The following is a 27,163-nucleotide window of genomic DNA, read 5'->3' as shown; positions in this document are numbered from 1 at the left end:
TGAATACATAATATCTTATGAAGATTATTTAGTCAAAAATCAGCTGACTGTAGTATTTGATACACCAATTATCCTTCAATCAATCGAGTATAATTTGATTGTTTTTCACCTCATTTGACTCGAATCATACCGTATAGACTATAATGTACTATACTTCAACTTGAACCAATGAACGTTATCAAAGATCGTTTAAAGTACGAAAATGGAAATCAATACGGCCTTCTCGACATGCAAAACCTGTTATTCTAGCTTCTTTTTCTTCAACGTGAGAAAACATGTGTTGTTGGATGGATACTGTAGGATAGTACAGAAAATAAAATCAATTATTTACTCGTTTTTACAAAATGTGTTTGAACAGTGTACCCGATATAGTTCCAGACAGAATTATGCTAACAAGGGTGTGAGGTGGATAGAAAAATCAAACAAAAAAGAAAAGATTGAGAGTGAAACAAAAAAGGTGACAGGAAAAGTGGACTTGAGTTGACTAGAATCAGCCGTCGTACCCGTAAGGGGAAGTTTCAGGACCGCCGATGACGTGGCAGTCAGTCATGAGATGGTATTGTAGAATTGAACAAAAAAGAAATGAAAGAAAGTGATAAGATGTCTGACTTAATGAGCCATTGGAAGAGAGATCTTTGCATGAGTGATGTATTCGGCTTGAATAAAATCTGGACGCTCATCCTCTGGTAAAGAGCCAATTTTGAACTTTGTGAGCATCATGCGGGCACACATTGAGTGTCCGACGGACTCGAAAGCATCGGTGGCATCACCTCCGGCCTGAAAGCAAGAAACATTTTAAACACTGTTCAGATGACTGTTTGTTTAGTAACTTACGAATTCGAGAAGAATTTCTGGGCCTCCTGGGTGGAGATCGACGAACTTTGTGACGTCGTAGACATAGTTTCCAACAATAATCCAACAGTCATCTTCGCTACAGTGCATGTTAACTTCGGAGCGGGTGATGATGGAGTCAGACATGGTTGTTTTGAGGAAGTGTTTTGTGAGGAAGAATTTCTGAAAAATATTAATTTAAGTTATAAATTGGTAAATGAATAGAGAGATTCAATAGACACAAAGGTACATACAGATAAAGAAGAAAATACAGGAAGGATAAGACAAGAGACGCAAAGAAAGAAACACTTTTTAATAAGCTTTTTCTTTATTCTCTATTTCTCTTCTCTCTTACTTTTGCTTTTCTTCATAGGAAACCTTTAAAATGGGTTCATTCAAGGGATACCCCCAATTGCTTTTATACAACAGTTTTTGAGAAGGCGCGGCTTCAGACGTCTTCGGTCCGCCCGATAGTCTATATCTCTGCGTGTTACGTCTACTTTGTCTATCATGGAATCTGTATATCACTCTGATACCTCTTCAACGGGAAATGATGTCCCCAACTCCCACGCCTGTTGGCGCCACGTGAATGTGTTGTGTTCTAATGATCTTCCGCCACGTGCGTGCGCGCCACCCTTGAAGCAGTGGGGGGAAAACGCAAGACCCCTTTGACTTCTCCCTTACATCTGCGTACAAATTTAATGATTTCAACGTCGTCTTTCTATGTCATTAGAAGCCAGCAGAAGAAATATATGAAGAAGTCGTTAGTTGCAGAATACAGACCCGTTGGATTGTTCGTTGAACTAGAATATAATAGTGTATAAACCTAGGAGATTTCTTAGACCATTCAGAGTCATGTGACCGTTTGTTGACGGATCGAGATTTGTTGGTCCCCCTTCCTACATTCATCCTTCAGAAGACGTTTCGCTTTGTGTCGTCGTGTACCAGTTTGGAGTGCCTGAAGCACTCAGTGCAAACGGAGTGTCGTTCTTGTTTACGCTAGTTGGCTGAATACAGGCCGATCATAAATTATAGAGAGGCAACATTTTGAACACGTTCATCTATCAAACAGGAGGTATAAAAAAATGTTCAAGAAGTTTAACTCGGAGTGTTTACTTTAAAAACTGACTGAACTCATACTTATGTACTTCTAGAAAAACAATGCCAGTTGAAACTCTGAAATTCCATGCGGTCTCTAAATAGATCACATTCGTACAATGTGCACATCACCTATTAACTGAGATAGAAAGTTGCAGAAAACAATATGACACGACCTAAAACACAAAGATAACCGGAACGATGAAAGTCAGTCAGAAGATGTTTGTACAGCTAGGGTCAGTCCAAAAATTATTCTTCCATTCACGAGTTGTTGTTAACAAGTTGCAACTGTTGGGTATACAACTAAAAAGTAAAAAAGTTATCCATGTGATCAAATGGACTTCATTCAGCGTCAAATCGTGACCCCAACCAAGACATAACCTGTGACAAGTGCCAAAAACGTCTAGGATCTATGTAAATACTGCCATTCACAAGATGTTGACGTTTTTGTTGCAAATGCATGTGAGAATGTGACTAGACAAACTTCATCTCAAAGTTTACACAATGAATATTTTTGTTCGTGACCCAAGTATCATCTGACAATATGATTAAGTCTAGATATATTCAAAGCCTGATATCTATGACTTGTTGGTGTTATGCCAAACATATGTTTTGATAAACATGTTTATTATAAACGGACTTAGAAAAAAGTTGAACTTTTGTCTTCTAAGAAGTCGTGAGATAGATTAGGGATCTTCACACAATTTATTTTTTATCCTTAATTCACTAAACATATTCTTGACACTATGCTTAATGGTTCTAGCATTAAAGATTTTCATCTTGTCACTTTTTGAAGCAACATACATATTTCGTTTATTTTTTTTAATTTGAATTCCACATCTTTGGAAAATTTTCCTCTGATCATTCGATCTAATGAAAAAATGCATATTATGAAGTTTTAAGTACATACACTCGTACAATCTCAGCAGTTCATTGCGATCACATGCGTTTTTGCTGAAAATCTGAAACTTTTGAGTGGATAACCTTTAAGTGCAACTAATTGATAATGCAAAATTTCAAAATACTTTAACTTGACTTTTTAATTCGAAAATTTCCAAATTCTCGATTGCTACTGTTTTAGAAGATTTCTGAACTTTTAATTTTTCGAAAGTATACTGTATCTTGCTATCACGACGGCAACGGCAAGGGAATCCATTTAAAAACGCACATGCGCGAAATAAATTGTTTAAGATAAAGACGCAACGCCACATTTCCTGCCACATTTCCTGCTAATTTACGATCTCTTCCCGCAACAGAAAACGTCGTCTCCGAGTCCATCGAACGAATACAAACTGACTGACCATGGTTCTCATTCACTTTTCATTCATTTTCAATTAACCTTGCACCAGAGAAAATTTATGATATTTCAAGGTGAATTGGCTAGATGCAAACCTAGTGTAAACTGAAACCAGTATCAAGTGTTCGAGATTGTCAGGTGACTTTGCTCTTCGGTTGCAAGAGAATTTGACAATGTGGTGATGTGCTTTCTAGAGGTCGCCTAGGTCGTCTGGCAATCAAAATTGAAATTGAAACTAACAAATTTGAGTTCAAATGGTGTTGGGTGTGTCTGTTTCTGTATTAAAATTGGCTTTGTGAGAAGCAAGTAATACAGTTTTTTTGAATGGATAATGGTAGATCTAAACATTAAAAGAACTTTGTTCGAAATACAACGCATAATACCAATGGCACAACTTCCTAGTTCAACAAACAGACGGCGTAACGAGAATGAATGCCTAATTTTTTTTTTTCGAAGTTACCAATGTATATAGGCAGATTAGTAGGCATTTCCGTGCCTACATGGATGGCCCACACAAGTTTGTGCTGCTGTCAAAAGTAACGTTTTCGCGTTTGTCAGTTTTTGTTTATTCTAATTTCTGGGGAGTTTTTGCAAACTGTTTACTTGACAAAATGGTGAAGACAAACTTCTAAACGACATACATATCAATTTTTTTATAAATTAACAAATGTATATACTGTATTCCAAATATTACACTTTTGTGTTTTGAACATGCTTTTATTCAAAGAACACTAGTACAAATTGTACATATTACTACAAAACAATCAAAACAGACGTTCTAGCCATTTCAACCAGTTTTTACAATAAGGAAGTCGATGCACTTTGTTTTTTTTTGTCTTATTTTCACAATTTTCAGATCTCGAGATTCACTTATTAGTTGCCCGTATTCACATGAATTTGGCAGGAGAAAATAATCAACGAAAGATCATGAGACTGACTGAAAATTGGAAGAAATTGTAAATATATTCTCTATCACTTGCAGTATATAGCTGCACCATCTTTCTCTCTGTCTAATATAAAAAGACATTGATCAAAGTGTCACTTTCCTACTGTAGACAGACTGGAATCAGTGTGGTCCAAAGTCGACACTGATACCAGTTGATTGATAGGTCAAGGAAGTGAATCCCATGACTTTTTGATGTTAATTTTCCTACTGAATTTTAATTAAGGACCCGATCAACGGTTTGGGGGATTCTAATTAATATCATAGTACGAAATAAAATGATGTGAATGAAAGTGTTTTTGTCATTGGTGTTCAGAATATGATAGCATTGAAACAATGCATTGAAAAGATGTAAATAGTAAAATATTTACTACCAGATCCAAAGAATAACAACTGATTTTTGATATTGAAAAGTGCAATGCACGTGAATTTTCAACAATAACCATTAGATCAAATCTAGTCCTAAAGACTAGAAGTAGTTATGTGTATGCAATAACTGGATTGAACCAATTTGAAAAATTTATACAAAAAGCACAACAGGAAATGTCATGTGTACTTTTCCAACAAAAGTTTCCCAACAAAAAAAAATGAAAAAGCTACACCAAAAAAATAATTTTCATCTTCTCTTAAATTTTAGCTTCAACTGACCGTAATGTTTCTATAGATCTTGAACCCGACTAATTCATTCGGAAGGTTATATTTCTGCTGTAAACTTACAAGTGAAAAATGGCTACCAAAGTTGAGCAACGCAGTGCTAGGTACTTAAAGGAAGTACAGTATCAATTTACACAGTTTTTCGGACACGTATCGCCAAATTAGAGAAAATATATGTAAGCTGTTCAAGATAAAATCTGGGACGCACATTTCTATCTAGTTTAGACATTTATGTTCAACTTTGGTAAGTCATCTGCTTACCTTGTTTTTGTTTCTTCTTAAATGTGTTCTTCACATTCCATCAGTCATCACATATTTTTTTTGAATTTTCTAGAGTTTCCAGGCTTGTGATAATTGTGTGAAGTATACTCTAGCCTCTTCTTCTGCCTGGAAAAAATGAAAACCATAAATCACTTGTTTTATTACCCGATCGATTGCATTTTCTTCTTCTTTATCTCATTTTCTCATTTATCCAAAACCTTGAACCAAGCATCCGGTGCTTGTTGGCCGATGGCCAATACCATATTCACGTGAAACAAAACACACATACCGTATATTATGGTTTGGTACGTATGTACGTTCCAGGCCAGAACTAAATATCTTTGAAACTGGTTTGGATCAGAGATAAGTTATCTTGGAACTAGGAAGTTATGTTTTGTTGTACATGTGATCAACCAAATATTGTGAGATTTTTATGCATACAAACATATCAACTTACAGTTCCATTTCCAACTTCAACATCTATTCCATGAATACTTCTGAATCGAAGTCTCTTTCCTTCCGGAGTCACACTTCGTTGTTGACATGACAAATCTGAAATTTCGAAGTAATTAGTTTTGCTTTTTACGTTTACACGTACGAAATTTCAGTCTCCATTTTTTCAGTGTATCATCCGGAATTAAAAATTGAAGGAATACAGTAGTTGTGCATGTAGTACCAATACATATCAGAATATCATACATGAAGCCATTTTTTATAGTTGTCCATTTCTGAGATGGATCCGTCAATGAAGCAGAGAATTTGAGAAGGAAGAATGTTGAGGTGCCAACGAAAAATGCAAAGATGAAGAAGATTTGAATAAGCAGTCGGGATGTGCGAATGTTCTCACGAACCTGAAGTTCTATTGGGTTTTACATTCGAATAATTTGGATGAATTTGTCTCCCGAGCTTCTTAAGAATTTAGCAATGCACGAAAAGTACTTACAGCCTCCATTGATGTTTTTTTTTGTTTCCTTTGTTTTTTATAAATTGAATTTTCTGCCGGTTTGTAGTTTTCTAAACATTTATCAAATATTATCCAATTTTTAAAAAAATAATTTGGTTCAATGTTCAAATGTCCACTGTTCAACTTTGTGATTGATAGAATTGCCAGTACATTTTGCATTTTTCAGATAAACTGTCTATAAGTTATTGTCTCTATTGCTTCATTCACATGACAATTTTCATTCTTTCTCCTTTTCAGTTTTCTTTTCATTCACTTATATTTTACACTTTAAGAAATGCCCCCAGCTTCTTCTCATCTTCTTACTTTTCAAGAATCGTGAAAAATATCAATGTTATCAAGAACAACAAGTGTCTCATTCATTTATTACACATTGACTTACTGTAACATCTGGGGGCTTTTCCTTCTTCATTTAATATTTTCATTCACAAAAGGACTGAGGGATTCCCCGGGGGATTCATGTGAAACGGGGGATGCCCTTGTCCTCGGGGGCTTCTTCTGATCAGGTTCTACAGTACACAAACATTACGTCTGGTCTGCAACAAAGCCCCCATGTTGCTGTGTTGCAAATCAGATTTTACGTGTGATCAGAAGGGAATTCCTATAGTTGTTATCAATCAGAACGATCGAAATTCAGTTGATAATTTGCATAATGACGATTCACTAAAAGAGGGATACGTTTGATTTCTCGACCTTTTCGAGTTTTTGACTAAATGATAGGGGTATTTCTACTATGATTTTTTTTGTTTCTAACAGCTTGAAACTTAATAACAACGAAGAAGAGCCACAGGGATTCTGATTTTCATTTGATAAATTAAAACAATAAAGTATGACAATGTCTTTCTGCGTCCCTATGCAGAGTAACAGCTATCTGACAGTTCAGTGGCGAACTGACACATAACGAGTGTTTTTTCACAGAAAATTAGGCGTAGGTCGCCTACCTGCGTGCGACCTGCGCCTAATTTGCTGTTTAAAAAAACTACAGCGCTATTCATTCGAATATGCCTGTCGCGTAGGCATGCGGATAAGCATTTCTGTGCCATCGAGAAGCGGTTTAGGTAATGTTTCGATCCCGACAACCTCAACAAACAATTCAAAAAAAAGAAGCTTGAAAATAGAAGATATGATAAACCTTTCACAACCCTTTTTAGACACTATTTTAGATTTGATTTAATAACTAATTTCTCAGTAAATCTAAAAATTGTTTTCCAAACAATGCCACTAAAATTGAACTTCATTCGCTTTTAGCATTTTCAGAGCCCCAGAACCCATTGCTAATCATTCTCATAGCCTCTTAGTTTCTTTGATTTTTATACAAATATGTGTTTCAACTTTGAGTTCAATCCATTATTTTTGATTGATTCTGTCATAAACATGAAAGTACTCTAAAAATATATCTAATTTGACATGACCACCTGGTTGAGGTGGAAATGCAGGTGAAACTTTTTGAAGGGCACGTGCGCACGAAATTGGAATAGCTGGCGGAGCAAACATTTAATCATAAAATTAAAGGAATGTTTTAAGCTTTTAGCTTTGCAAAGTTTTCAAAAAAAAAAATTGGCGGACGAACATGTTCCCAAGTTCACCAAAAAACTTCAACAAATTGGTTAGAATTTATTGCCGGGGTTTTGTGAAATTAATGGCAAAAGTTGGAGCAATATCTATAAGTATGCTTCAATCAAAACATCTGTCTATTTTTTGCAATTAGGATTTCCACTTCTTTCCTAAAACACTTAAATATGTAGCAGTGCAAAAATAAAGCGTTAACACTGTGATGAAAACATGCACATAAAAATTCCTGCTGGTCGAGACCGAGTGGAATTTCTATTAAAAATCTTTCGATAATTTTTTCCTTTTTTCAAAATCTTTAAAAAAAAACATTTTTCTCCACTTTTTTACTCAAAAAGGCCACAATTATAGAGAAAATTCAGTTCCTTTCGTAATCTCAAAATTCAAATATCAAACTTTTTTGAAAGGTACTTTGATCCAATTGGTCACATCATCGATGTTTGTTTACAAAAACGGAACTTTGATTTAACAAAAGAGTGCCCTTTGGACGTTCTTGGATTCTAATAAAACTTAAATTTACTGGTATTCTTCTGTCCCAATATACTAGTTCACTAATCTCCATTTAAAGGGGTCACTGTACATTAGAATATCAACATATATATCAGCTGACAAGGAGATCTCTTGTTGATTAAGAAGGACGTCACATGGGAATGTGGATGTCTGTTTATCCCGCCCGTGTCATTGTTTGCATGCCTTTTAGTTTGCAGATTTTTTAAGGAAAACATAAGGGACCATAAAACTGACCTGATAAGCTTCACTGATTGGACCTTTGAACCTTCGCTCCTTCACTTTTTTCTTATTTACTCGGTATACTACCAGGAGAATCTAAAAAAGCAGAAGTATGGCATAAGATAGTAACAAAGAAGCAAACTAACAATAAGAGACACAATCCCAGCTCCACCATACATGACCACATTTATCTCTCGACCCTTTTCAAAGTTGTATTTTGAATAAAGTTGAATCAATGAGTACGGATACTGAAAAATCTTATTGAATTATAGTTAATCAAAAATATTTCGGAGTTTTTAAAACCATAAATTATTTTTTCACTCGCTCATGTCGTAAAGATGTTTTCTAGACTATCAAATTATGAAGATTTGCTATATTTAAAAAATAAATTGGAAACGAAATTCAAAGCTTTTTATCACAGTCAGTATGTATTTGAAATTTTTAATTTATACGCTCCTTTATTGGAGCCCCAGGAGTCATACATTGGCTTGCAAATTTCCTAGAAAAGAATTTGAGGATAACGGAACGTTTTTTGGAGACCACTTAAACTTCTGTCAATGATTTAATTATAGTTGAATAGAAACAAGAGGGAATAAGTTGTGAAATAAGAAGAAGTTGATTTTGGTAAAATGAAGGAAAATCTTAAACTGTAATTGATATTAATTGATGTATGAATTTACACTGAGTTCATAATGAAGGTGAAATAAATTGGAAATAGATAATGCAAATGGTTCAAATAAATTGATATAAAAGGAGCATATGACTTACCGTAAGAATACAAGATAAAATAATGACTGGATAAGAAGAGTTTTGCTCATATCGCTTGGACAGACAAGTGGCAATTGCGCGTTCAATAGAGAATACAAAGAGATGGGCGGCAACTGGAAAAAGGAAGAATGACGGTTAAATCAGAATGATGCAATAGAAGCAATGCATTACTCGACGTTTGGAACACAAAACGTGAATACATCAGAATCTCCATTGTGTTGATTGGAACCCAAAATAAATCACATATAAGCCATGCTAATCGTGACATACTCATGAGCACACCAGCTAAAAAGTAACTGGCTATTGTCATCTGAAAGTTAGAACACGGGAAATTACTCGATAGGCTTTACAAGAAGCTTACTTTCAAATTCAGATTTACAAGAGTTTTGGATGAAAATATAAAATTTGGGCAAATCAAGAGCAAAAATATGTTCACGATATGAAATGGACATTCTACCAGAAGGAATATTTTATAAACGTCACGAATTTCTCCAGTCTCACGCAAGTAAAACGATCCTGAAAAGAATAAAGCCGGTTTCATAAACAAAATTTCTTTGTTTTTGTATGCATTACACCAAAGATTCTGAAGCCTTCCCACCTCCCACCTCGCCCGATAAACGCCTTTGAAAAATGAATTTTGCAAGTAGGGCGAGTGAAGGTGCGGGTACGAGACTCGACTAGGTCAGATACCTACACCAGACATCAATTTGTTTTGAAAGTGTGCATGTATTATGTTTTTTTTTAAATTAGATTATGCTCAAGACTAGAATTCTCTTGATCCTAAAAGCAAGAACTTGAATTCCAAACTATACAGTATGTTTTATTAATAAAAGTATTTTCTCACCTGAACTCTCATTGGCCATATTGAACCTTGTTTAATTCAAAAAAAAGTAAAGTATAAATTACTTCGCCCACCCAACCTAATATATCAGGAAAAAAGTATATCAAGTTCTAGACCAACAAGACAGAAGAAGTTGGGCGTATATTATGAAATTGTGCCTGCACCTGTGCTTGCTCTATCAACCCAATAATTTTCAGATAATTGACGACTCAGTGATGTTGAAAACGTTGTGAGTGCGTTAGTAACAAGAAAATTCTGATAATTTCAGGATTGATTGTCACATGCAAAAAAAGAAGGCGAATTTGAATTTGAAAGTTCAGTACGGCAATCGAACGATTGACGTGGGCGCTTGAAGAACGTTTGAATTTATTTATATAACAATCAAAATTTATTTGGCAAACAGCTGAAACTGATCAGAAGGAATGTCATGAAAGCAAAATTCATATCTTCAAAAATCTCAAAACAGGGGTAAAGGAATATTGGGTACTTGTGTATTACATGCCCTCATTTAAATTTTCATTAATTTCTCCAATTAAAATAAACGTGATATACACTTTTCCTCTTTAGGCTTAGAAAAGGTTATTTCCCAACTAAGCCTAGAAATACAAAAATGTGGTACACGTTTTTATTGTTTTTAAGTTTAAAAATTACTCAAAAAATGAGGGCATGTAATACACAAGTACCGAATATTGTTTGTACAGTTAAGATATATAAAACTAGCAAAAAAAGGGCAGGTCTAGTGTCATGCCTATTTTACCGCTAGCTGCTTCGTGCCTGATTTACGTATCCATACCTACTTATCTACATCATGCATACCACATATCTACCTAATGAATGCCTATGTACATACTTCAGACCTGTCTTTCACCTATATCATAACGATCTATTTGCCTGCCTCTTGCCTGATTTATGTATGCCTAATGCCTACACAATATCTTACTTCATGCCTCTCTCATGCCATCATCTTTGTTTGTATTTTTAAAACGACCATGTAGTTCATGCTTTGTTGGAGACTTCATAAGCATCTGCTTTAATTGGGAATTATTTAAAGACATGCTCACAAAAATGGATACGGATGGACACATAACCTCATATTATCTATTTCAAATAATTGGTTTTTTTAGATGAACTTACCCATAGCTGAGCTTGTGTTTCGTTCCATCCGGAAGACTCGTATTTAGACAAAAAAAAGTGTAGAATAAGGGTAAAAATGCAGCTGGTTTGTACTAGTGCTGAAGTGTATACGAATGAAAAGATTACTGAACGTGATAAAGATAAAGGTTTTGAAATACGGGGGAAGTTTGTTAACAAAAAACACATGGAAGTACGTAATTGCTAGGTTCAAATATCCATTTTTTGGAATAAATAAACGAAGTTGGCAATAACGACTAGATTAAAATCTTAGCCACAAGTAGACTAGAAAAGGGTCATACGATATGCTTTCTCACGAACAAATATAGGCAGTTGTACTGGAAAGCACAAAAGCCAAGATTTTGTGGGAATTTCCTGTCTCCAAATATCTAATAAAATATATGATCAATAACTAAAAAAAATGGGGTAAATAGAGTGTATAATTTGCCAAGTCAGGAGACTATAATAAAAGAAATTGGTCAAAGTTGATGGACTGAGCATATTTATTTATGGGAGACAGCTTTGATCAATCTGACTGGTTATTGAATTTTATTGGTTTGATTTCGTATAAATTGTATTATCTGAATACGCTCAATTGATATGAACTTTTTGAAGAAAATATTCTTGTTTCTTCGTGTAATTTTTGAAACTTTCTATGGAGAAAAAACACTTTATTTCGAGAATGATTGCTAGTAACAAGTTGATAAAAAAGAAGTTATCCTTAGATTAAAAACAATTTATGGATGAAGATACGATACCACTTTGAGTAGATTGTTCACCACTTTGTTTACAGCTGTTTCATCCGATTCAAAATCTTTGTAATTATCCGGATTACTTCCAAGGAACGATTGTGAAGGGACAAAAGCTGGTGGCGGATATTTCCACGCGTCCGAATAGGAGTTGGCAACATGTTCGAGTCGAGAATTTAGATTCTGAAAACATAATTGATTTATCACGAGCAACAGGTAAATTGTAATGTTTTCTTACTTTACAATGTACGTTAATAATATCCGTTGAATTCATCTCAGCTAAGTTTTCTTTTTGGAGCTTTACGAGATTTCGCAAAACTGTGCCGTTTTTGTTCGGAATTGAAAATAAATTTGTGTTCAGGAATGGTCCCATTGATCCCGTAGCAGTTCTAAAATAATTTGCTCGGCCTCTTTGACAATGAACATCCGCGTATTCAAACATATCATCTCCATAAATGAACGCATCAACTTCGTTGAGCTCTTGCACAGTAAGGACTTCTTCAAATGCAACCGGCTCTGGAACTACATAATGTCCTGATTTATTCATTCCACGGGAATTTGCAAAGTGTGAGTCGTCAGTTGAAGTATACTGCTGGAATTAAACTTTTAGTCAAAAATAAAATAATTTAGATTTACAATTATATCGTAGTCGTAATCATAATCCAAATCGACATTTTTAATCGGCTTCGGTCGTCGCGCACTTCTTCGCAACAATTCTTCATCATTGTCGGAAACTGAAAAAAAAAAACGTAGACTTTCATAGAGAAATAAAACATTTCGGAAAATTAAAATACAATTAAAAATACTCTTCTTACTATTTGAGCGTTTTCTATCTGCCATGGTCAAAAGTTGGTTTATCTGAAGCGTTTTTCTGAAAAAAAAACCAGTATCTTTATGAAAACTACTTAGAGTACACATCAAAGTCACAAAAATAATTGTTATGCAAAAAGTAAATAAGCCGAATATAATTTTTTCGCGAGAAAATACAGCATTAAAAATTAGAACAAACAATATTTTAGGCGAAAATAAAGCGTACCGTAATGTATATAGGAACATGGGCATACTCTTTGATTGGGTCCCGCAGCGACTGTTAGTGGTACGGTAGCACGCGCTGAAGAAAGCGGTTTCTTTGTTTTTATTCTGTTTATTTCTCGCTTATAAATATTTTAGTTTTCAGAACAATTTTCTTGATGAATTTCATATAATAATTCGCTCAAATTAATAAAAATGCATCCTTAACTGAAAATAAGCAGAACATTTGCATTCAATCACCTCTAAAAAATTTTGAACAGGAGTAAAATTAAAAATTACTAAAATTTACCCCCGATTTTCAAATTTTCATCAAATAAACGATTCCGAGGTTTACTTTACAGAGTTTATTCTTTTTAAACATACTTTTAGTTGCAAAAATCCGATTTTTATTGAAATTTTTCAAATAGATTTCGTGTGTTTTCTGCTCTTTACTTACCACATTAATTGATATCGATGTACAAAACATGATGTATCAAATCACTATTAACATCGTTAACTAATCATTTATCACCTTGCTTCCACTTTCATTTTTTATATCTCTATATCTCTCAGATGGACGCGGAGGCATATTTTCCCGCCGACATCTCCGTTGTCCCACGCGATGAAACGAATGTGACGGCGCCGACAACCGAAGAGGAGGTTCATTTAGTACTTTTCATTATGTTTTTTAAACTTAATCTTTTTAAAGAAAAAAGCTGCTTCAGTACCGATGACATCGCTAATGAATGGACGACGGCGACGCGATCCGACCCTTTTGTCAACAATTTTAGAAGTGCCATCAACGGTATGTTACGTCATGAAGTACTAATCCACAAGTCACTCGAAATGATCTATTCGTTAAATTGGGGGTCGAATTAAACTTTTCTTCGCATCAACTGAACAAATTTCAATGATCATATGACATTTAATATACTTTATTTTTCAGTAACAATATTTATAATCCCATAGAAAAACGAATTCATAATCCGTGTGTTCAACAAAAAAAATCATTTTGAGCATCTAATAGTAGTTATTGAAATTTTATTTTTGCCCAAAAAAAATTTTGCGTTCGAGTCTAAATGTGGTCGTTCCCTTTTTTAAATATTTTCTGCCTATTCAACCAGCAAATATATTCAGACGACACGTTCTTTTCATTCAATTTTGAATCAGTTTTCCTTTTCACCACTTTGCCGGCATAAACTTCGATTTATTTCAGTCAAGCCTTCTTCCTGCCGACGCATCGATCTTCTGCCTGTTATGCCAAAATAAAATCAGACCAACATCACCGAACTTTGTGAAGCCCTGTCAGTGTCCATTGTAAGTGAATAATCATTTAAAATATAAAATTATGATGAAAATAACGCTTAAACCGGAAATTAAATGCCTTCTTGTATTCCGTCGCCCAATAATATGGGTCTCTAGTTGTTTTTGTAGTTTTATTTCTCTTAAAATAGGCACATACTTAAAAGATTTTATCTTCTTCTCTTGAATCAATACAATTTTCAGAGTGTTTGTCCATACTACGTGTGCAATAGACAACGAGGCTTTCTTCGGTACAAATTGTACTCAATGTCATCAAATGTATCGTCCTGAGCAGGTATTTTTCTAAAAATCGCAGCTCATCAAATCAATTTTTTTTAGGCAACTCCCCGCCAATCTCCGACCAAGACTACAAGACCCGTTTTCACGACAAAAACACCGACGAAAACAAGTTTACCATATAATTTGGAATCCGGCACCTCGTGTGTATTGTGCCTCAATCAAAAATATCAAAATCCAGAATGGTCTGAACAGAATGATGCCAAATTAATTCGCCCTTGTTTTTGCGGAACATTAGTTCATCACGGATGTATCACTGAACGTCTGAAATTGGAAAAGACGTGTCAATGGTGTGAAGTCAAATATCGCTATTTCAAATATGGGTCGTTCGTCGATTTCTGTCGTCGATACTACATTCAACATTTGTGCTATGTTTTTCTTTTCGCATTCGTGTTAACTATGTTTGGAATCGCTTTTCATGGATCGTTGATTTTTCACGAAACTGTCGAGTTTGCGACTATCGGTAAGACTAAAAATCGAAATAATGAAAGTTTTGACTAAAAAAATCATTTATGAAAAATAGAGTAGAGTCGGTTGAGGATTTTGATTTTTATTATAGAACATAACCGTAATGACTGAATATAACCGTTTAAAAATGTTTAGAAAAATGTCTAAATCTTTATGATTTTTCAATTTTGGAAAAATAAAAAAGACTATTTAATTTTTTTGGGTTCCCTCGGTAGTTTCGACATTTTTCGTGTTTCCTAAACTCATTGGGTTTCTTTTTTCTATGATATTTTATGAGAAACACCGTTTTTCAATTTTCAGACATTTTTCGTATCGGAAACTCATTCCTGGAAGAAAGTCGCTGAAATATAAAAATGTATCTAAAAATCGAGAATTTGCGGAAAATGTCTGAAAAGTTGTCAAAACGGAGTGAGAAATTTATTTTAAAAATTTATTAAGAATTTTAATTAGACAATTTAGAAATTTAAAAAAAGTTGTTTCATTACGGTCAATTTTCTGAATATCATTCAAAACCAAATCTTCAATCAACTCTGAAAACTCCACCATTAGTTAGGCTATTGAATAATTAAAATTTTAGAAAAACAAAATCTGACAGTAATATTTTTCTGCTAAATTAGCAGTGCAAATTATGATCAATATTTTAAATTTTCAGTGCTCTCAGTTCTCGCATTCTTCTTCTTTGTCCTCTTCGTTGGTGCATGCATATTCACAATCAATCACACAATTGTGACTCGTCTTCCTCGATTCAGAAGACGCTATGGGAATATTACTGTCGTACCATACGATCCCGATGTTCGTTCGAAAAAGGAAGTGCTCAGATCTCTGAAGGCAGCACAGAGTGAATCGTTCAATGAACGAGAGAATACTCCATTGAATCCACCGAAGAATCTGACTGATATGGTAGAGAACTTTCAATCACACTTGAATTTGTAAAAATTTGTATTTCAGTCATTGGAAGCAATAAGATCGGATTCGGGTGATTTATCGATCGGCCAACAAATGTTCGGAATAACTTCAAATGCTCGGATATTCTCATCGACTCCACTGACACACAAAACAAAAATGTCGGTTTTTGGTAACAGTGAAGCGTAGGTCTCGATCATTGTTCTTGTTATATATGTTCATTAATTGTGATGCCCACTCCCACCACCCCTTCTATTGCTCACATTTCTTTTCTGTAATATAAGTATTAACAGTCACTTGGCCAAGGATTTCTCGCAGAGCACATTGCCTAGCTGGCTGTAGATATTTTAACAAAACCCCCTCCCCCATTTGCATCTTACACTTCTAGTTTCAGTTCTGACCATCATGTCAAATCCGGTTCATAAACTGGTCAATTTATTTTAAACAAAAAATGAACACTCTTTTATTTTCTCAGTGATACTGTCAATTCAAAATTTTGTTGGAATAGGATCCCATTGACAAGGGCGGAATCAAATCGGGAACTGTCTTGAGCACATGCGGCGGAGCATCATTATTACGAACAAGTCCCATAACACTCAGAGGAGGATAACGGACACCAAGTTCCAATTTGGCTGCTTGTCCACTGGGATCTGATGGATACGTCGAATCTTCGTAGGATGTCAAATCTTCAGTATGTCCACTACTCAACATGTCACCATGTTGTCCGATTTTTGATGCTACGTCCATTGTAACTGCATGGCCGATAATTAGAGCAGGAGTATCACGGAAAATGACACAAATACTGAAATTACATAATTACAAGAAAATATTATAATTCGAATCTGCACTTTTTCACAACTAGCATGATACGTTGAATACACTGCTCCTGGCTTTTTGCTCCGAACATGCTGGTAAATTCGTGCATCGAGAAGATTGGCTTGCTGAATATTTTTTCATGAGGTTAATATAACATCTTGCAGCTTACTAAGTTTTATCAACTTGTGGGAAATCCAGCGCTTCATCGAAAAAATCTGGCAATTGTTTTGCACCAGCTCGACGATACCATTCCATTGGCTCCAAAAGTCCTGGCTCAACGAGAATCCGGGCACCAGTCGATTTGGCGATTGCAGCAGCCGTTTGAAGAGTACGGAGAGTAGGAGAACAAAATATGACTCCTGGCTCGATTCCACGGTTACGAAGAGCACGTCCAATTAATTGAGCCGAGTATTTTCCTGGAAAAATTTTAAAAAGTTAACTTCGGGAGAATTTATGAAATTAGCTCACCGATATTAGTGATTGGTGGATTGAAATGATAAAAATGTGGATGCAAAACAGCTCCTTTTGGCACATTGATATCAGTAGCATTCACCTATTTATTGAAATTTTAATATTAAAAATATAAATCTAAAAATATACCTTTGTCATGTACTTTTCAGACTTTAGCCATGCTGATCCAAAAACTCGATCAACTCTCTCTGCACTTCTCATCACCACAGTCACTTTCTTCAGAATTTTGGCTGACTTGACACAGACTGTCCATTGTGAACGCAAGTAGTGTGCCGATGATTCATTTTCATCGTCCAAATCCAAACTTTTGCGATTCTTTGACAGGCTCATTTTTCTAATCTCTTTATTGTCCACAAAAGTTAGCAATGAATGAATGAAACGAGAAATACAACCGGCTCGATGATTGAAAAAATGATTTAAAATTAATGCAAGTACAAAAAAAGAAAGATTTGGGCAAAGTTCACGGTCACGTTTACTTTTTGTCTTGGAATTTACGTGTTCTGACGTGATATAAAAATCCTACGAGGTCATCATGATGGGCCACTTTTTCATTATGTAAATACAGCAATGGAAAATCTTGGAGCAGCTTTGGACGATGGTATATGATCGGATTCACAAGGCATGCAACGAGAAGATCCACCCAAGTCATCTGAAAATTCAAAATGTGAAGCTCAAAAGAGCTCAGAGATCCTAGTGGACTCATCGCGGCACGGAAATTTACCGCTAACATAAGAGGTGTCAGAGCAATACGTGCATTCATCACCGCTCGATAGGTGTCGAACTAGCGGGAACAGACGGCGAGGCACTAGTTCAGCAATCTAACCGCCTGCGCCATGCGCGCAACACTCACTGTGTGTCCAACTAGCCAACAAGAGGCAGCCGACTTCAACATTCGTTCGAGGCAAGGAAACAGTGTATTGGTAAGGATACGAGGCGCAATTTCCTCTGTACATTCCTCCTGTAATATTTTTTTATTTGAAAAATATGAAAACACTATTTTGTAAGTTCTGGTTAGAATTAAACTTTTTTAAATCGTTCACGCGAAAAAGGTGAGCACCTGTGAGAACTACAGTAACCTCAATCTTGTTTTTTCGGCATTTTTTCTCTGGTTCTTATATAGTAGATTTTTATGCAATTTTTTTTTTAATTTCAAGGAACTTGCGAGGAATGGACACTGTAGTTCTTGAAGAAGCGTACATGTTTCAGCAACCAGGATTTGAACCCATCGCCTAGACTCAACAATTTTGAGATTTTTGGGCCAAACAACGGTACCCGGTCTAGACCGCGGTCTCGTCACGACAAATTTTTCTCAAATGCAAAAAGATGCGCGCCTTTAAAGATTACTGTAATTTCCAACTCACGTTGCTGCGCGCGCAGCATGCTGCGGAACTTTCATATTTTTTGGAAGTTTTTTCCACAATACAATTTGTGAAAATGTATCTGTTTTTAATGTTAAATTTTAGATCTTGAATAAATATATATTTTTATCAAAAAACTATAAAATCGCTGGAATTTACGAAGCAACGGCAGTTTGAAATTACAGTATTCTTTAAAGGCGCGCGCCTTTTTGAATTGGAGAAAAACATGTCGTGGCGAGACCAGGAAGCGTACTTTTAGCGCAACAATTGCAAATTTCTGGGAATCAAAATTTAAAAAAAGAAAGAAAAAACAACTTACATCACATGCATGATCAGCCGCATGCTCAATATGATCAATCCAGTTTTTAATTTTCATTCGAACTTCAAAAACTTTTTCTGCAATATCATCAACTTGAGCATCATCGTATGCCGTTTTTCCAGACAAATCTTTAAAACTAATAGATACGATGAAAACAGAAAATTTTCAAAACTTACTGTATCTCCAAGCCAAGTGTCTGCAAATTGACAAAACACTTCCGTACTTTCTTTCATTCATTTCAAGTGTTGGGAGAGCATAGAATGGGTAATCTGGAAAAACATTTGTTAGCTGTTATTCGAAATACTTAAATCTTGATCTATATTGTTCTCGTTATATGAACCGTATATTCTCTTTTATTATTCCCAAACGCAACGTTAAAAATCATTATTGCACTATACAGTAGTCACTAATGTAGTTGCTTCGTAAAGTCTTTGGTGAAAAATACATATAAAAACCATGCAAATTAAAAAAAAACACATACCTTCAAGAATGTAATCATCTCGATGAACATGCTTGAACTCATATGGAACTCTAGACATTTGGAATATCATTCTGACAACTTTACATTCTTCCCCATCATCAAAATCATGTAAAGTGTAGGTTGGAACTAGAAATCCGTGCATTGTGTCCATTTTATTCTTTCGGCTTTGAACAGGGCTTGGCTGAAACTGAAATTGAATTTCTAAATACTATTATCGTTTTTTAGATTAAAAAGTGAAAGAATTCCAGTCAGGCAGAGCCTTCCTCTGAAAAAAAAACTCACAAAGTTCTTCTGAGTTGTTGAGCTTACAGAAACACTGAGATGTCGGCCACTGCTTGATGATTTCTGAAATTAAAATTGCAATTTTCTACTTAAACGTCCAATGAGTTAAATTATGAAAAAAGGAAGAAAACACGAACCACGAACTTTGGAGAAAGGGCATAAGTAATAGAATACTGTAGAGCAAGGCTTGGAGTCATTTTATTGATATATTCTGTTTTCTTTTATTACAATAAGAATAAGTTTTTTGGAGAAATCGGGTGAGGAATGAGTTGTTGGAGGGGGAAAGCAAATCACAGACGGAACTCATTTATCTTTGTCTGCGTCTCTTGATTTCAAATGCTATTATGAGCATGGTCAAGGGAAAGGCTGATCAAGAAAAATCAAGCAGCTCATTCGTGTTTTTCACGACACCTGCAGACTTGCAATTGACATTCGTCAAGTTCCAAATTTTCTGTCTGTTTTGTTTCTAGGTAAACTATTTTTAAGATTGAACTAATTTCTAGGAGAAATAGGCAATTTTTGAAATCTTAAAACCTGTATATTTTTCTATTTTTTTTTCGTTGAAGAAATGTGAAATAAACCAAACTTTACGAATTCTTTCGAAAATGGTATGTAATATTTAATTGTGAGGAAATTTGGAAATTAGAGCATTTCCATTTTTATTCCTGTCATACAGGACAAATTTGAATAAGAATTCCAATGTAAGAACTCCATTGAGATTTCTTGATTCATAATCGAAAATTTTTTTGATAATTTAGTTTATTTTCGAAAATGGATTTTTAAAAGGTAACAGTAGCAAAAGAGAACATTTTATTCCTAAATGCCATTAAAGTTTTACGAAACAACCATATATCAAGAAATCTCGTCTCGATGTCTGAACATTTGTTTTTCGAATATTGAAAATTGTTCTTTTCTGAAATGATACGACAATATAATGTTTTTAAAACTTTTTCTTTAAATATTGGTTCATCACCAAAATGTTGGTATTTTTGGAAAACCTTAGGCACAGTTGGTAATTGGAATCATCACAACATAACTACAACCCAAAGTTGAAAAAAAGAGAACAAATTTTCAGCTGCATTGAGACATTATATAATCGCTTTATTTAATTTTAAAACTATACATTTTGAAGCAGTGCTTTTGAAAACGTTCAAATAAATCATTCGGTATTAAAATGAGCGTTATGAAATGTTCAAACTTAAATTAACTTTTCATTTTTTTTAGAAATCAATCGTTCAGCCAACAAAAAAAAATGGAATTGGCTCTCTAATACTAGAAAACCTTCACCTTCTCATCCATCACCATCAATCTAGTTTCAAAAGTGACACTTTTTCCCCGCAGAAGTGTTTGGTTTGCAATAAGATGAGAGAAGAAGTTAATTTGATTTGAATTGAAAGAACAACTGTTCCTCTTATCAATTACTTGATTATAATTCAAAGTGATATCCATAAAAGGGCAGATATTTGAAAATGAAAACAAATAACAAAAATTTTGGATTGCTAAAAACTTTGATATAGCAGAAGTCAGATGAAAATAAAAATTTTAGAAAAACGAATTGGCTTATCCAGTGCCGGGAGCTATGAAAAATTGATGTTTTTGAGAAAAAAAAACGTCTCACATAGCTTCTCACAACTGACAGAAATTTTGACGGAAATATGAGAGAAATACACTGAAATTGAAAGAGTGTAAGAAGAAAAAGAGGGAAAATTGAAAATGGAGAGAAAGAGACGATCGATCGGAAAAGGAAAAAATGGCATTGAACACTAAACACCATGAGGCATTGATACATGAAAATGGCATGCGAATATTTATGTCAAAGATGTAAAAAGGGTCAGGTTGACGTGAACATCTAGATGAAGATTACGATAAATTTATCTATCGAGGAGGAGATTCAAACTGAGAATTCCAATGGGTCATTTGAAAGTTTTCATTCATTTTCACAAATTTCGAGTAAACATTTCCAAAGTTGCGAATGATTGACAATAGAGAAGAAACGTTACGCAAACAATTTCAATTTGTTGTTGGTTGAAATTTGAAAAAACCGTGTTGTAGTAAACCCAACTTGTTGTTTAAATTCCCAATGTATGATAACTATTTTAAAATAAATTTATCAAAAATGCCATATTATTTATATAAGTATTAAAAATTGAATATCGAATAAGTTTACAGAGTTTAAATAGAAATGTACGGAATTGAAATTTGGAAAATTGATTTGAAACTTTTTTGGATATTCAAGTATAGGTAATCATTATATTTTATTAAAAAATTAAACAAAAATCAGATTGAAAGACAACTTCTAGTAGCACAAGCGATCACCCGAAGCTACCATAAAACTGCGTTGAACACAAAAAAAGATAATGAAAATGAATAAATTCATTAAAATGAGATGCAGAAACAGAATGAATGAAAATATTTAATAAATCAAAATAATTCATGGTCTATTTATTGCAAAAACCGGTTTTTATAATGAACCGAGAGATATCAAATATATGAGTTTCAGAACCAATATTAATGGAGAAAACTGAGGAAATTTGTGATTTCCTTAAGAATAGGAATAAGTTTTTAAAGTTGGTATTTGTTCCTATCAAAAAAGTGACAAATTCAAAAATCAGTTTTTCTAAAGTAAATTAGATCAGTAACATCAAAATTGAGAGTTCCAGCCAAAATATTTTAGAACAACTATTATAATGAATAAAAATTCAATGTGATATTAAATTTAATTTTCAATGATTTTGATGAAGTCACGTTTAGAACTTATCTAAATATCTCATCTATTAGTTTTTTTTAACTTCAAAGCTCAATTTAAAAGATAACTTATTTCTGAACTATGTATGTGTTTTACTCCATAACGCTGTTTTTTTTTGAAATTCAAAAAAAAAGTTTCAAATATACTTCCAAATTATTGCTTAAATGTTGATGTCACCCGCAATAAAACTTGTGATTTGCAAATGAGCTTAAAAAATTGGTGATCATATTTTGATGGCAGAATGAACACAAAACTTAAAGAACTTTAAAAATTATGCTAGAATCAAATTTGAAGCTGATGATCCACGAAAAAAAATGAGTTTTAATCTACCAGTGAATATAATTGACCTGTGGAATAAAATCCTCGAAATGTCGGGTGTTCGATTGAACCGAATGTTTACATGAGAAATGAAAATTTGCAACAAAAGTCTTTTGTGTCATTTTCTCCGGTTTTATAGTACATCATCAAGACGGGGGTAAATGAAGACAAACAATCAGTGATAAGAAGCGACGGAGGGCAGAACACGCGTCAAAAAGACATCATAGGCTTGCCAAGAGAAATGAGAAATAGAGTATATGAGAATAAGAGATTCAGATGTGAAAGAGATGATCGTTTATTATCGCCACACACGTAAACATTTTGGGATCGGATTTCAAATGAAAAGAAAAAAAACAGAAAGATGATTATTTTTCTGAATTCCCACAAAAAATGAAACTTACTTCGTTTATTGTTGGCAAAGAGGTCGATTTGATTGGCGTTGATGCCGAAGAAGATTTTGATTTCGATTTTTTCTTCCAAAACATCTGAAAGTCTGAAAATTGCTCAAATTTGGAAAGAAGGTAGTAGAGAGAGCAGAAGTAGAGTAAAAAAGGTTTTTATTTTAAAGTTTCTCAGAGCCAATAAATTAGGGAGAAAACAGTTATGAGCGTTTAGTCTGAATTCACGTTTCATAGTCTAACATGGCCGAATATCGTAACAAAAAACTACGAAAAATTTTAAATAATTTAAAATTCTCAGTCAAACTTTTTTAGCTTTGAACCCCTAAAATGTTCTGGCATGACCAATTGAAACGTAAGTTCAAAACCCACAAAAACTTTATTTTGGTCGAATCCCATTAAAGGAACAACCAAAGTATTCGATAAACTAGCTGGTAATCAGCTGCTAACAATTTTTTGAAATAGAAATGTAGATTTTTATTCAGCTAACAAGAAAAGAACCCGGAAGGATAGTTTAATGTTTGAATAGAGACAACTACCTGGACCTAATTTAAAATGTTTATAGTTAAAAACGGTAGAAATCTTTGTGTTTACGTGGCAGGTTTTTGAGAGAGCAAAGAATTAACGTTTTGAATGTCATATTAAACTGTTCTATTTCCAATGCGTTTTGTACACAATCAAACCAAAAAAAATATCTGGAAACAAATAGTACCTGGTACAAATAATCGACTTTTATGAACTTGGCAATTTAAAAACTAGATAAACTATTATTTTTATGTTTTGGATATATATTTTTACAGTCTCATTAATTCTCAGTCATGGATCAGTCATGGAAATCATAGATTATGGAAGTTCAGATCAGTATGATTTCAAATTTTGCAACAGAAAAAATAAAAAATCTTACCGCCGTTCGATCGAAAAGAAATATCCGCAAAGATAGTTTCAAAGTGAATCATCTCGAAAATCCTTCAGAGAAAAACTCGGGAGGAACGATTTTGAGAGTTAAGAGCCGCGTTTTGTGGCAAACAATGCACATTTTCCTTCTTCTTTACTGTACATTGGCTCCTCGTCCGCAAACAAATAGACATTTGTAATCTGGATTATTAGTGATTTCCTGCATGTTTAATAATTTGGAAAGTGAAGAGGATATCATCCAATTATCCCCTGAAAACGATTAGATTCCAGTTCAAATTGATTCGCCAAAAACAGTATTTATGGAAAATTAAGTGTAGGAAATATTTATTTCGATGAAAATACCCGATGATATTAAACGAATGAGTCTCTCGGAAGTGTGTCAAGTGAATGAAAATAAAACAAAACTTTTGAATTAAAAAAACTAGTCGAGAAAGATTTAAAAAAATATGAAATTATATAGAAGAAGATGATGGCGACTTTTGCAAAGATTTTCGTGATTCCTGCCACTTGAAAATTATATATTTATCGATTCCACCGTATCTCCAACTGAGATAAAAACTGATAACAAAAAAGTAGAGAAATCCAAGCTGAAAAAAATAAATAATTACTTCAGAAATTATTATTATCTGTTTCATGTTACCTGTAGAGTCCTCACGAAGAAAATATGATAAGAGCAAAATGAGATTACAAGTGTCCAAAACATCAAGGAAGTGAGTTTCACATAAAAATGCCTTCTTGGTTCTTTCCACTGCAAAATTATAGTTTGACATTTGTAATTGAAATTTAAAAAAATATAACTGCGATATTTTATGGACATGCTAGTAAAAGTCTCTTGATATGCACCTGAACATCAGCAGTAACGTACTAGGACTGTATGCCCTCATTGTTTCAAAACGCGTACCTGCAAATGGCTGTGTGCGTATATTTATGTAATTTAAACTTCTTGGTTTAGGTGGAACGAACTCTATTTTTACTAGCATTTTAAAACATGGACTTACACTTCTCCAAACTCCATCTCCTCGTTCAACAGGAAACTGTCGATTTATCGGTTGTTCCTCACTGTAGAAATCATGAAGTAGTTGTTCTTTAATCGTCCATCGACTAAAATATTCAAAATTTAAACATTTTCTAGATAATCAAGCTTATTACTCTGTCAACCATCTACTTGCATCCTGCTCGTTAAGTGGAACTTGTGAAATTGGAATTTTTCGAATATGAAAATGGACTTCTCGTGGACTTGCTCCTTTTAAGACCAAATCTATCTATAAAAACGAAATTAAGATTAGTAATTTTGAGAAAATAATACCTCAGATTGTACAATATTGTAAGGGTAAGCAATTGTAATGTCGTAGATGTACTCAACGTATTCTTCTAAAATTATTATTTTTTGAATTTTAATAAAACGGTAAAAATGTACATTTTTGAACCTAATTACTGATGAGGAAGCTGAAAAATGGACCTTTGAAGTGTTGCTTGGTAAGTTATAAATATGGTAAAAGAGTGCTGCTTGTTATCATTCCAAAGTTCTAGCTGCTCCAGCACATTTAGTAGAATTGTGAAGTTTTAAAATTTCACATCATAAAAAATTTATTTTTTGGCCCTAATCGGCACTTCGCAGTAACGTATTACCAAGCTTTGGCCCAAAAAATGAGCTTATGTTATAAGTTGGCAAGTCTTTTTCAGGTCGCGCTGAAGCTCAAGATCCAACTGGTGGCACTTCTGTATATTCTGACTATTTTGAAATAACTGTTAACCGGTAGCATTATGTTCAGACTCCTATTAAGTTCTTAGCGCTTTCGTTTAAAATATGCTCATTGTCAATATTCATAGTAATTTGATACAATTTTCGTTTTTAAAAGATTCAAAAACTTACGTTCTCTCATTTTGTTCAATAAATGCAAGAAACCAGTTGTCCTGGGATACAAAACATAATCCAAATGACGAAGTCCATTCTTTTTTGCAAACTCTCGACTCTTCAATGTTGTCCATTCTGATTTATCAGTACCTTCAGGAAACAACAAGATTTGATACTTTTTATCGATATTCTTGAAATAGTCTATAGCATCATCGAATGATCTTTTATCAACTTCTGCATTACGTTCAAGGAATACAAATTGTGCAGCAGCCATTCCGAATCCTGCACCAGGAAGCTTCTTCAGTTGAGCTTTTAATGAAATTTTATTGGAAGTGATGAGCCATGGATTGATTTGATAAAGTGCACACCACATGTACATCCAATCAAGTCTAGAATTTAAACTTTGAAAATTAACACGTATAGTTTTTAAAAAGAATATTCTTGGTATCTGATAGGCAGATTCGAAAGATCCAAATTACTTAATTAGTCTACATTTTCTGAAAGTTTGGCAATTTCCCAAAATTTTGATTGGAAACTTTGAAACTTTGCTCTATTTTGGCATTCAGCAATGTTGGACTAATATATAGACTAAACTAAATCCCACTGTCTAATCCACTGTCTAAATCCCACTGTCTAATTTACTTTTTTTTCGAATTTCAAAAGCCGCCCTGTAAGCATTTACCGTGTTCTATGATTCATAACAATCATTGCAGGACTTCCGAATTCAATTTCATCTCCACTGACACGTATCCTTACACCCATCAGAAATTCGAGCAACCCCTGAAATCATTCAACTTTTTTTTTGGATTGTTCTTTTCTATTCAAAACGTCGTTTTCAATTGCCTTGTCGTCTGTGTCTCTTTCTCTATACCTCGTATGGTCAACGTTTGTGTCTGGAGGAAGCAGAGATATGGTTATTCATACAATATACGCTGACCCTGATGTCATCTTCAGAGAAATAGTTTGAGACGCAGATCGTAAGAATTTGGAACATTTCAAAAAGAAGAATTCAAATTTGTGTATTCGCGTGCGCATATGGTGACCTTGGACTTTAAGTGAAAACATTGTAAAGACAGATAAAAGGATTAGCAAAGTACTACGGTATAAAGTTACAAGATAACAGGTACCATAGGAATTGTCATCCAATAGGAAATTGCACGATCCATCAGATTTCGCCATTGTTTGTGCCTTCCAAGTATCGGAAGCCCAAGAAATAATGTGATAATATAGTTTCCGAAGAGAGCAGAAAATAAAATACATAATCCAAAAAACCATCCGAGTAATGGACGTAGTAGACATGGAATCCTCATCATTTCAACTTCTGGATGTGAATAGAGAAGGTGTTTCCTCCTCGAATCGCCCTTGCATCTCTCTTCCCCTCAATCCCGTCT

General features: G+C 34.1%; 6 protein-coding genes and 5 non-coding genes across 22 annotated transcripts; 2 read left to right on the top strand and 9 right to left on the bottom strand.

The window, feature by feature from the left end:
* Nucleotides 1–315: 315 nt before the first annotated feature.
* Nucleotides 316–11,310, bottom strand: D2023.1 (the record flags this gene model as incomplete). 7 transcript variants are annotated; one of them, NR_003168.3, is made up of 12 exons in its annotated part: nt 610–777; nt 835–1,014; nt 5,085–5,210; nt 5,542–5,636; nt 5,683–5,935; nt 6,028–6,098; nt 8,359–8,439; nt 8,490–8,591; nt 9,112–9,224; nt 9,283–9,421; nt 9,473–9,627; nt 11,087–11,272. NR_003168.3 is itself a non-coding variant. In NM_001269442.2 (11 exons), 9 exons carry the CDS (start codon nt 11,088–11,090, stop codon nt 5,154–5,156), a joined length of 999 nt encoding a protein of 332 aa, NP_001256371.1. The 7 variants fall into 7 exon arrangements, 4 of the variants coding, with proteins under 4 accessions (NP_001256371.1, NP_001364652.1, NP_001256372.1 ...); NR_003167.3 differs by lacking the exon at nt 11,087–11,272 and adding an exon at nt 9,956–9,974; NM_001269442.2 differs by lacking the exon at nt 6,028–6,098 and having other exon boundaries at nt 316–777; nt 11,087–11,310.
* D2023.12 lies at nt 1,330–1,469 on the bottom strand. The gene has a single exon (NR_069623.1). It is a non-coding gene; the product is annotated as an Unclassified non-coding RNA D2023.12 (non-coding RNA).
* Nucleotides 6,389–6,525, bottom strand: D2023.17. Its single transcript, NR_069622.1, has one exon. It is a non-coding gene; the product is annotated as an Unclassified non-coding RNA D2023.17 (non-coding RNA).
* On the bottom strand, nt 9,669–9,818 carry D2023.14. The gene has a single exon (NR_069621.1). It is a non-coding gene; the product is annotated as an Unclassified non-coding RNA D2023.14 (non-coding RNA).
* A 434-nt stretch (nt 11,311–11,744) lies between the features above and the next one.
* Nucleotides 11,745–12,672, bottom strand: F55A11.8 (Reverse transcriptase domain-containing protein; the record flags this gene model as incomplete). 2 transcript variants are annotated; one of them, NM_001269440.4, is made up of 4 exons in its annotated part: nt 11,745–12,015; nt 12,071–12,424; nt 12,469–12,566; nt 12,648–12,672. In NM_001269440.4, 4 exons carry the CDS (start codon nt 12,670–12,672, stop codon nt 11,821–11,823), a joined length of 672 nt encoding a protein of 223 aa, NP_001256369.1. The 2 variants fall into 2 exon arrangements, with proteins under 2 accessions (NP_001256369.1, NP_001256370.1); NM_001269441.3 differs by lacking the exons at nt 12,469–12,566; nt 12,648–12,672 and having other exon boundaries at nt 11,821–12,015; nt 12,071–12,379.
* Nucleotides 12,673–13,416: 744 nt separating this feature from the next.
* F55A11.7 (RING-CH-type domain-containing protein) lies at nt 13,417–16,273 on the top strand (the record flags this gene model as incomplete). Its single annotated transcript, NM_073572.8, has 7 exons — nt 13,417–13,503; nt 13,553–13,648; nt 14,060–14,160; nt 14,350–14,440; nt 14,485–14,905; nt 15,563–15,810; nt 15,859–16,273. The coding sequence occupies 7 exons, from the start codon at nt 13,417–13,419 to the stop codon at nt 16,000–16,002; spliced, it is 1,188 nt and encodes a 395-aa protein (NP_505973.1). The 3' UTR covers nt 16,003–16,273.
* On the bottom strand, nt 16,232–17,711 carry F55A11.11 (Phosphoglycerate mutase family protein). Its single transcript, NM_001383411.2, has 5 exons — nt 17,230–17,711; nt 17,098–17,182; nt 16,799–17,045; nt 16,662–16,754; nt 16,232–16,615 (listed from the first exon to the last, which is right to left on the bottom strand). Exons 1-5 carry the CDS (start codon nt 17,428–17,430, stop codon nt 16,297–16,299), a joined length of 945 nt encoding a protein of 314 aa, NP_001370163.1. The 5' UTR covers nt 17,431–17,711; the 3' UTR covers nt 16,232–16,296.
* On the bottom strand, nt 17,431–24,022 carry F55A11.6 (GST C-terminal domain-containing protein; the record flags this gene model as incomplete). Of its 5 annotated transcripts, NM_001269437.4 has the most annotated exons (8): nt 17,431–17,749; nt 17,951–18,058; nt 18,778–18,905; nt 18,954–19,046; nt 19,259–19,439; nt 19,541–19,603; nt 23,006–23,097; nt 23,907–24,022. In NM_001269437.4, the coding sequence occupies 8 exons, from the start codon at nt 23,956–23,958 to the stop codon at nt 17,573–17,575; spliced, it is 894 nt and encodes a 297-aa protein (NP_001256366.1). The 5 variants fall into 5 exon arrangements, with proteins under 5 accessions (NP_001256366.1, NP_001041123.2, NP_001256367.1 ...); NM_001047658.3 differs by lacking the exons at nt 23,006–23,097; nt 23,907–24,022 and adding an exon at nt 19,678–19,785; NM_001269438.2 differs by lacking the exons at nt 23,006–23,097; nt 23,907–24,022 and adding an exon at nt 19,678–19,737 and having other exon boundaries at nt 19,259–19,445.
* On the bottom strand, nt 17,778–17,868 carry F55A11.10. The gene has a single exon (NR_001523.1). It is a non-coding gene; the product is annotated as a small nucleolar RNA F55A11.10 (small nucleolar RNA).
* F55A11.13 lies at nt 17,808–17,953 on the top strand. The gene has a single exon (NR_069620.1). It is a non-coding gene; the product is annotated as an Unclassified non-coding RNA F55A11.13 (non-coding RNA).
* A 201-nt stretch (nt 24,023–24,223) lies between the features above and the next one.
* bus-18 (Lysophosphatidylinositol acyltransferase 10) lies at nt 24,224–27,140 on the bottom strand. The gene is made up of 8 exons (NM_073570.4): nt 26,900–27,140; nt 26,455–26,552; nt 25,791–26,161; nt 25,224–25,288; nt 25,067–25,179; nt 24,916–25,018; nt 24,558–24,665; nt 24,224–24,504 (listed from the first exon to the last, which is right to left on the bottom strand). Exons 1-8 carry the CDS (start codon nt 27,080–27,082, stop codon nt 24,370–24,372), a joined length of 1,176 nt encoding a protein of 391 aa, NP_505971.2. The 5' UTR covers nt 27,083–27,140; the 3' UTR covers nt 24,224–24,369.
* Between the last annotated feature and the right edge of the window lie 23 nt (nt 27,141–27,163).

Source organism: Caenorhabditis elegans, chromosome V (genome assembly GCF_000002985.6).
Source record: "Caenorhabditis elegans chromosome V".
Lineage (NCBI taxonomy): Eukaryota > Metazoa > Nematoda > Chromadorea > Rhabditida > Rhabditidae > Caenorhabditis > Caenorhabditis elegans.
This window is presented reverse-complemented; position numbering and strand designations above follow the sequence as displayed.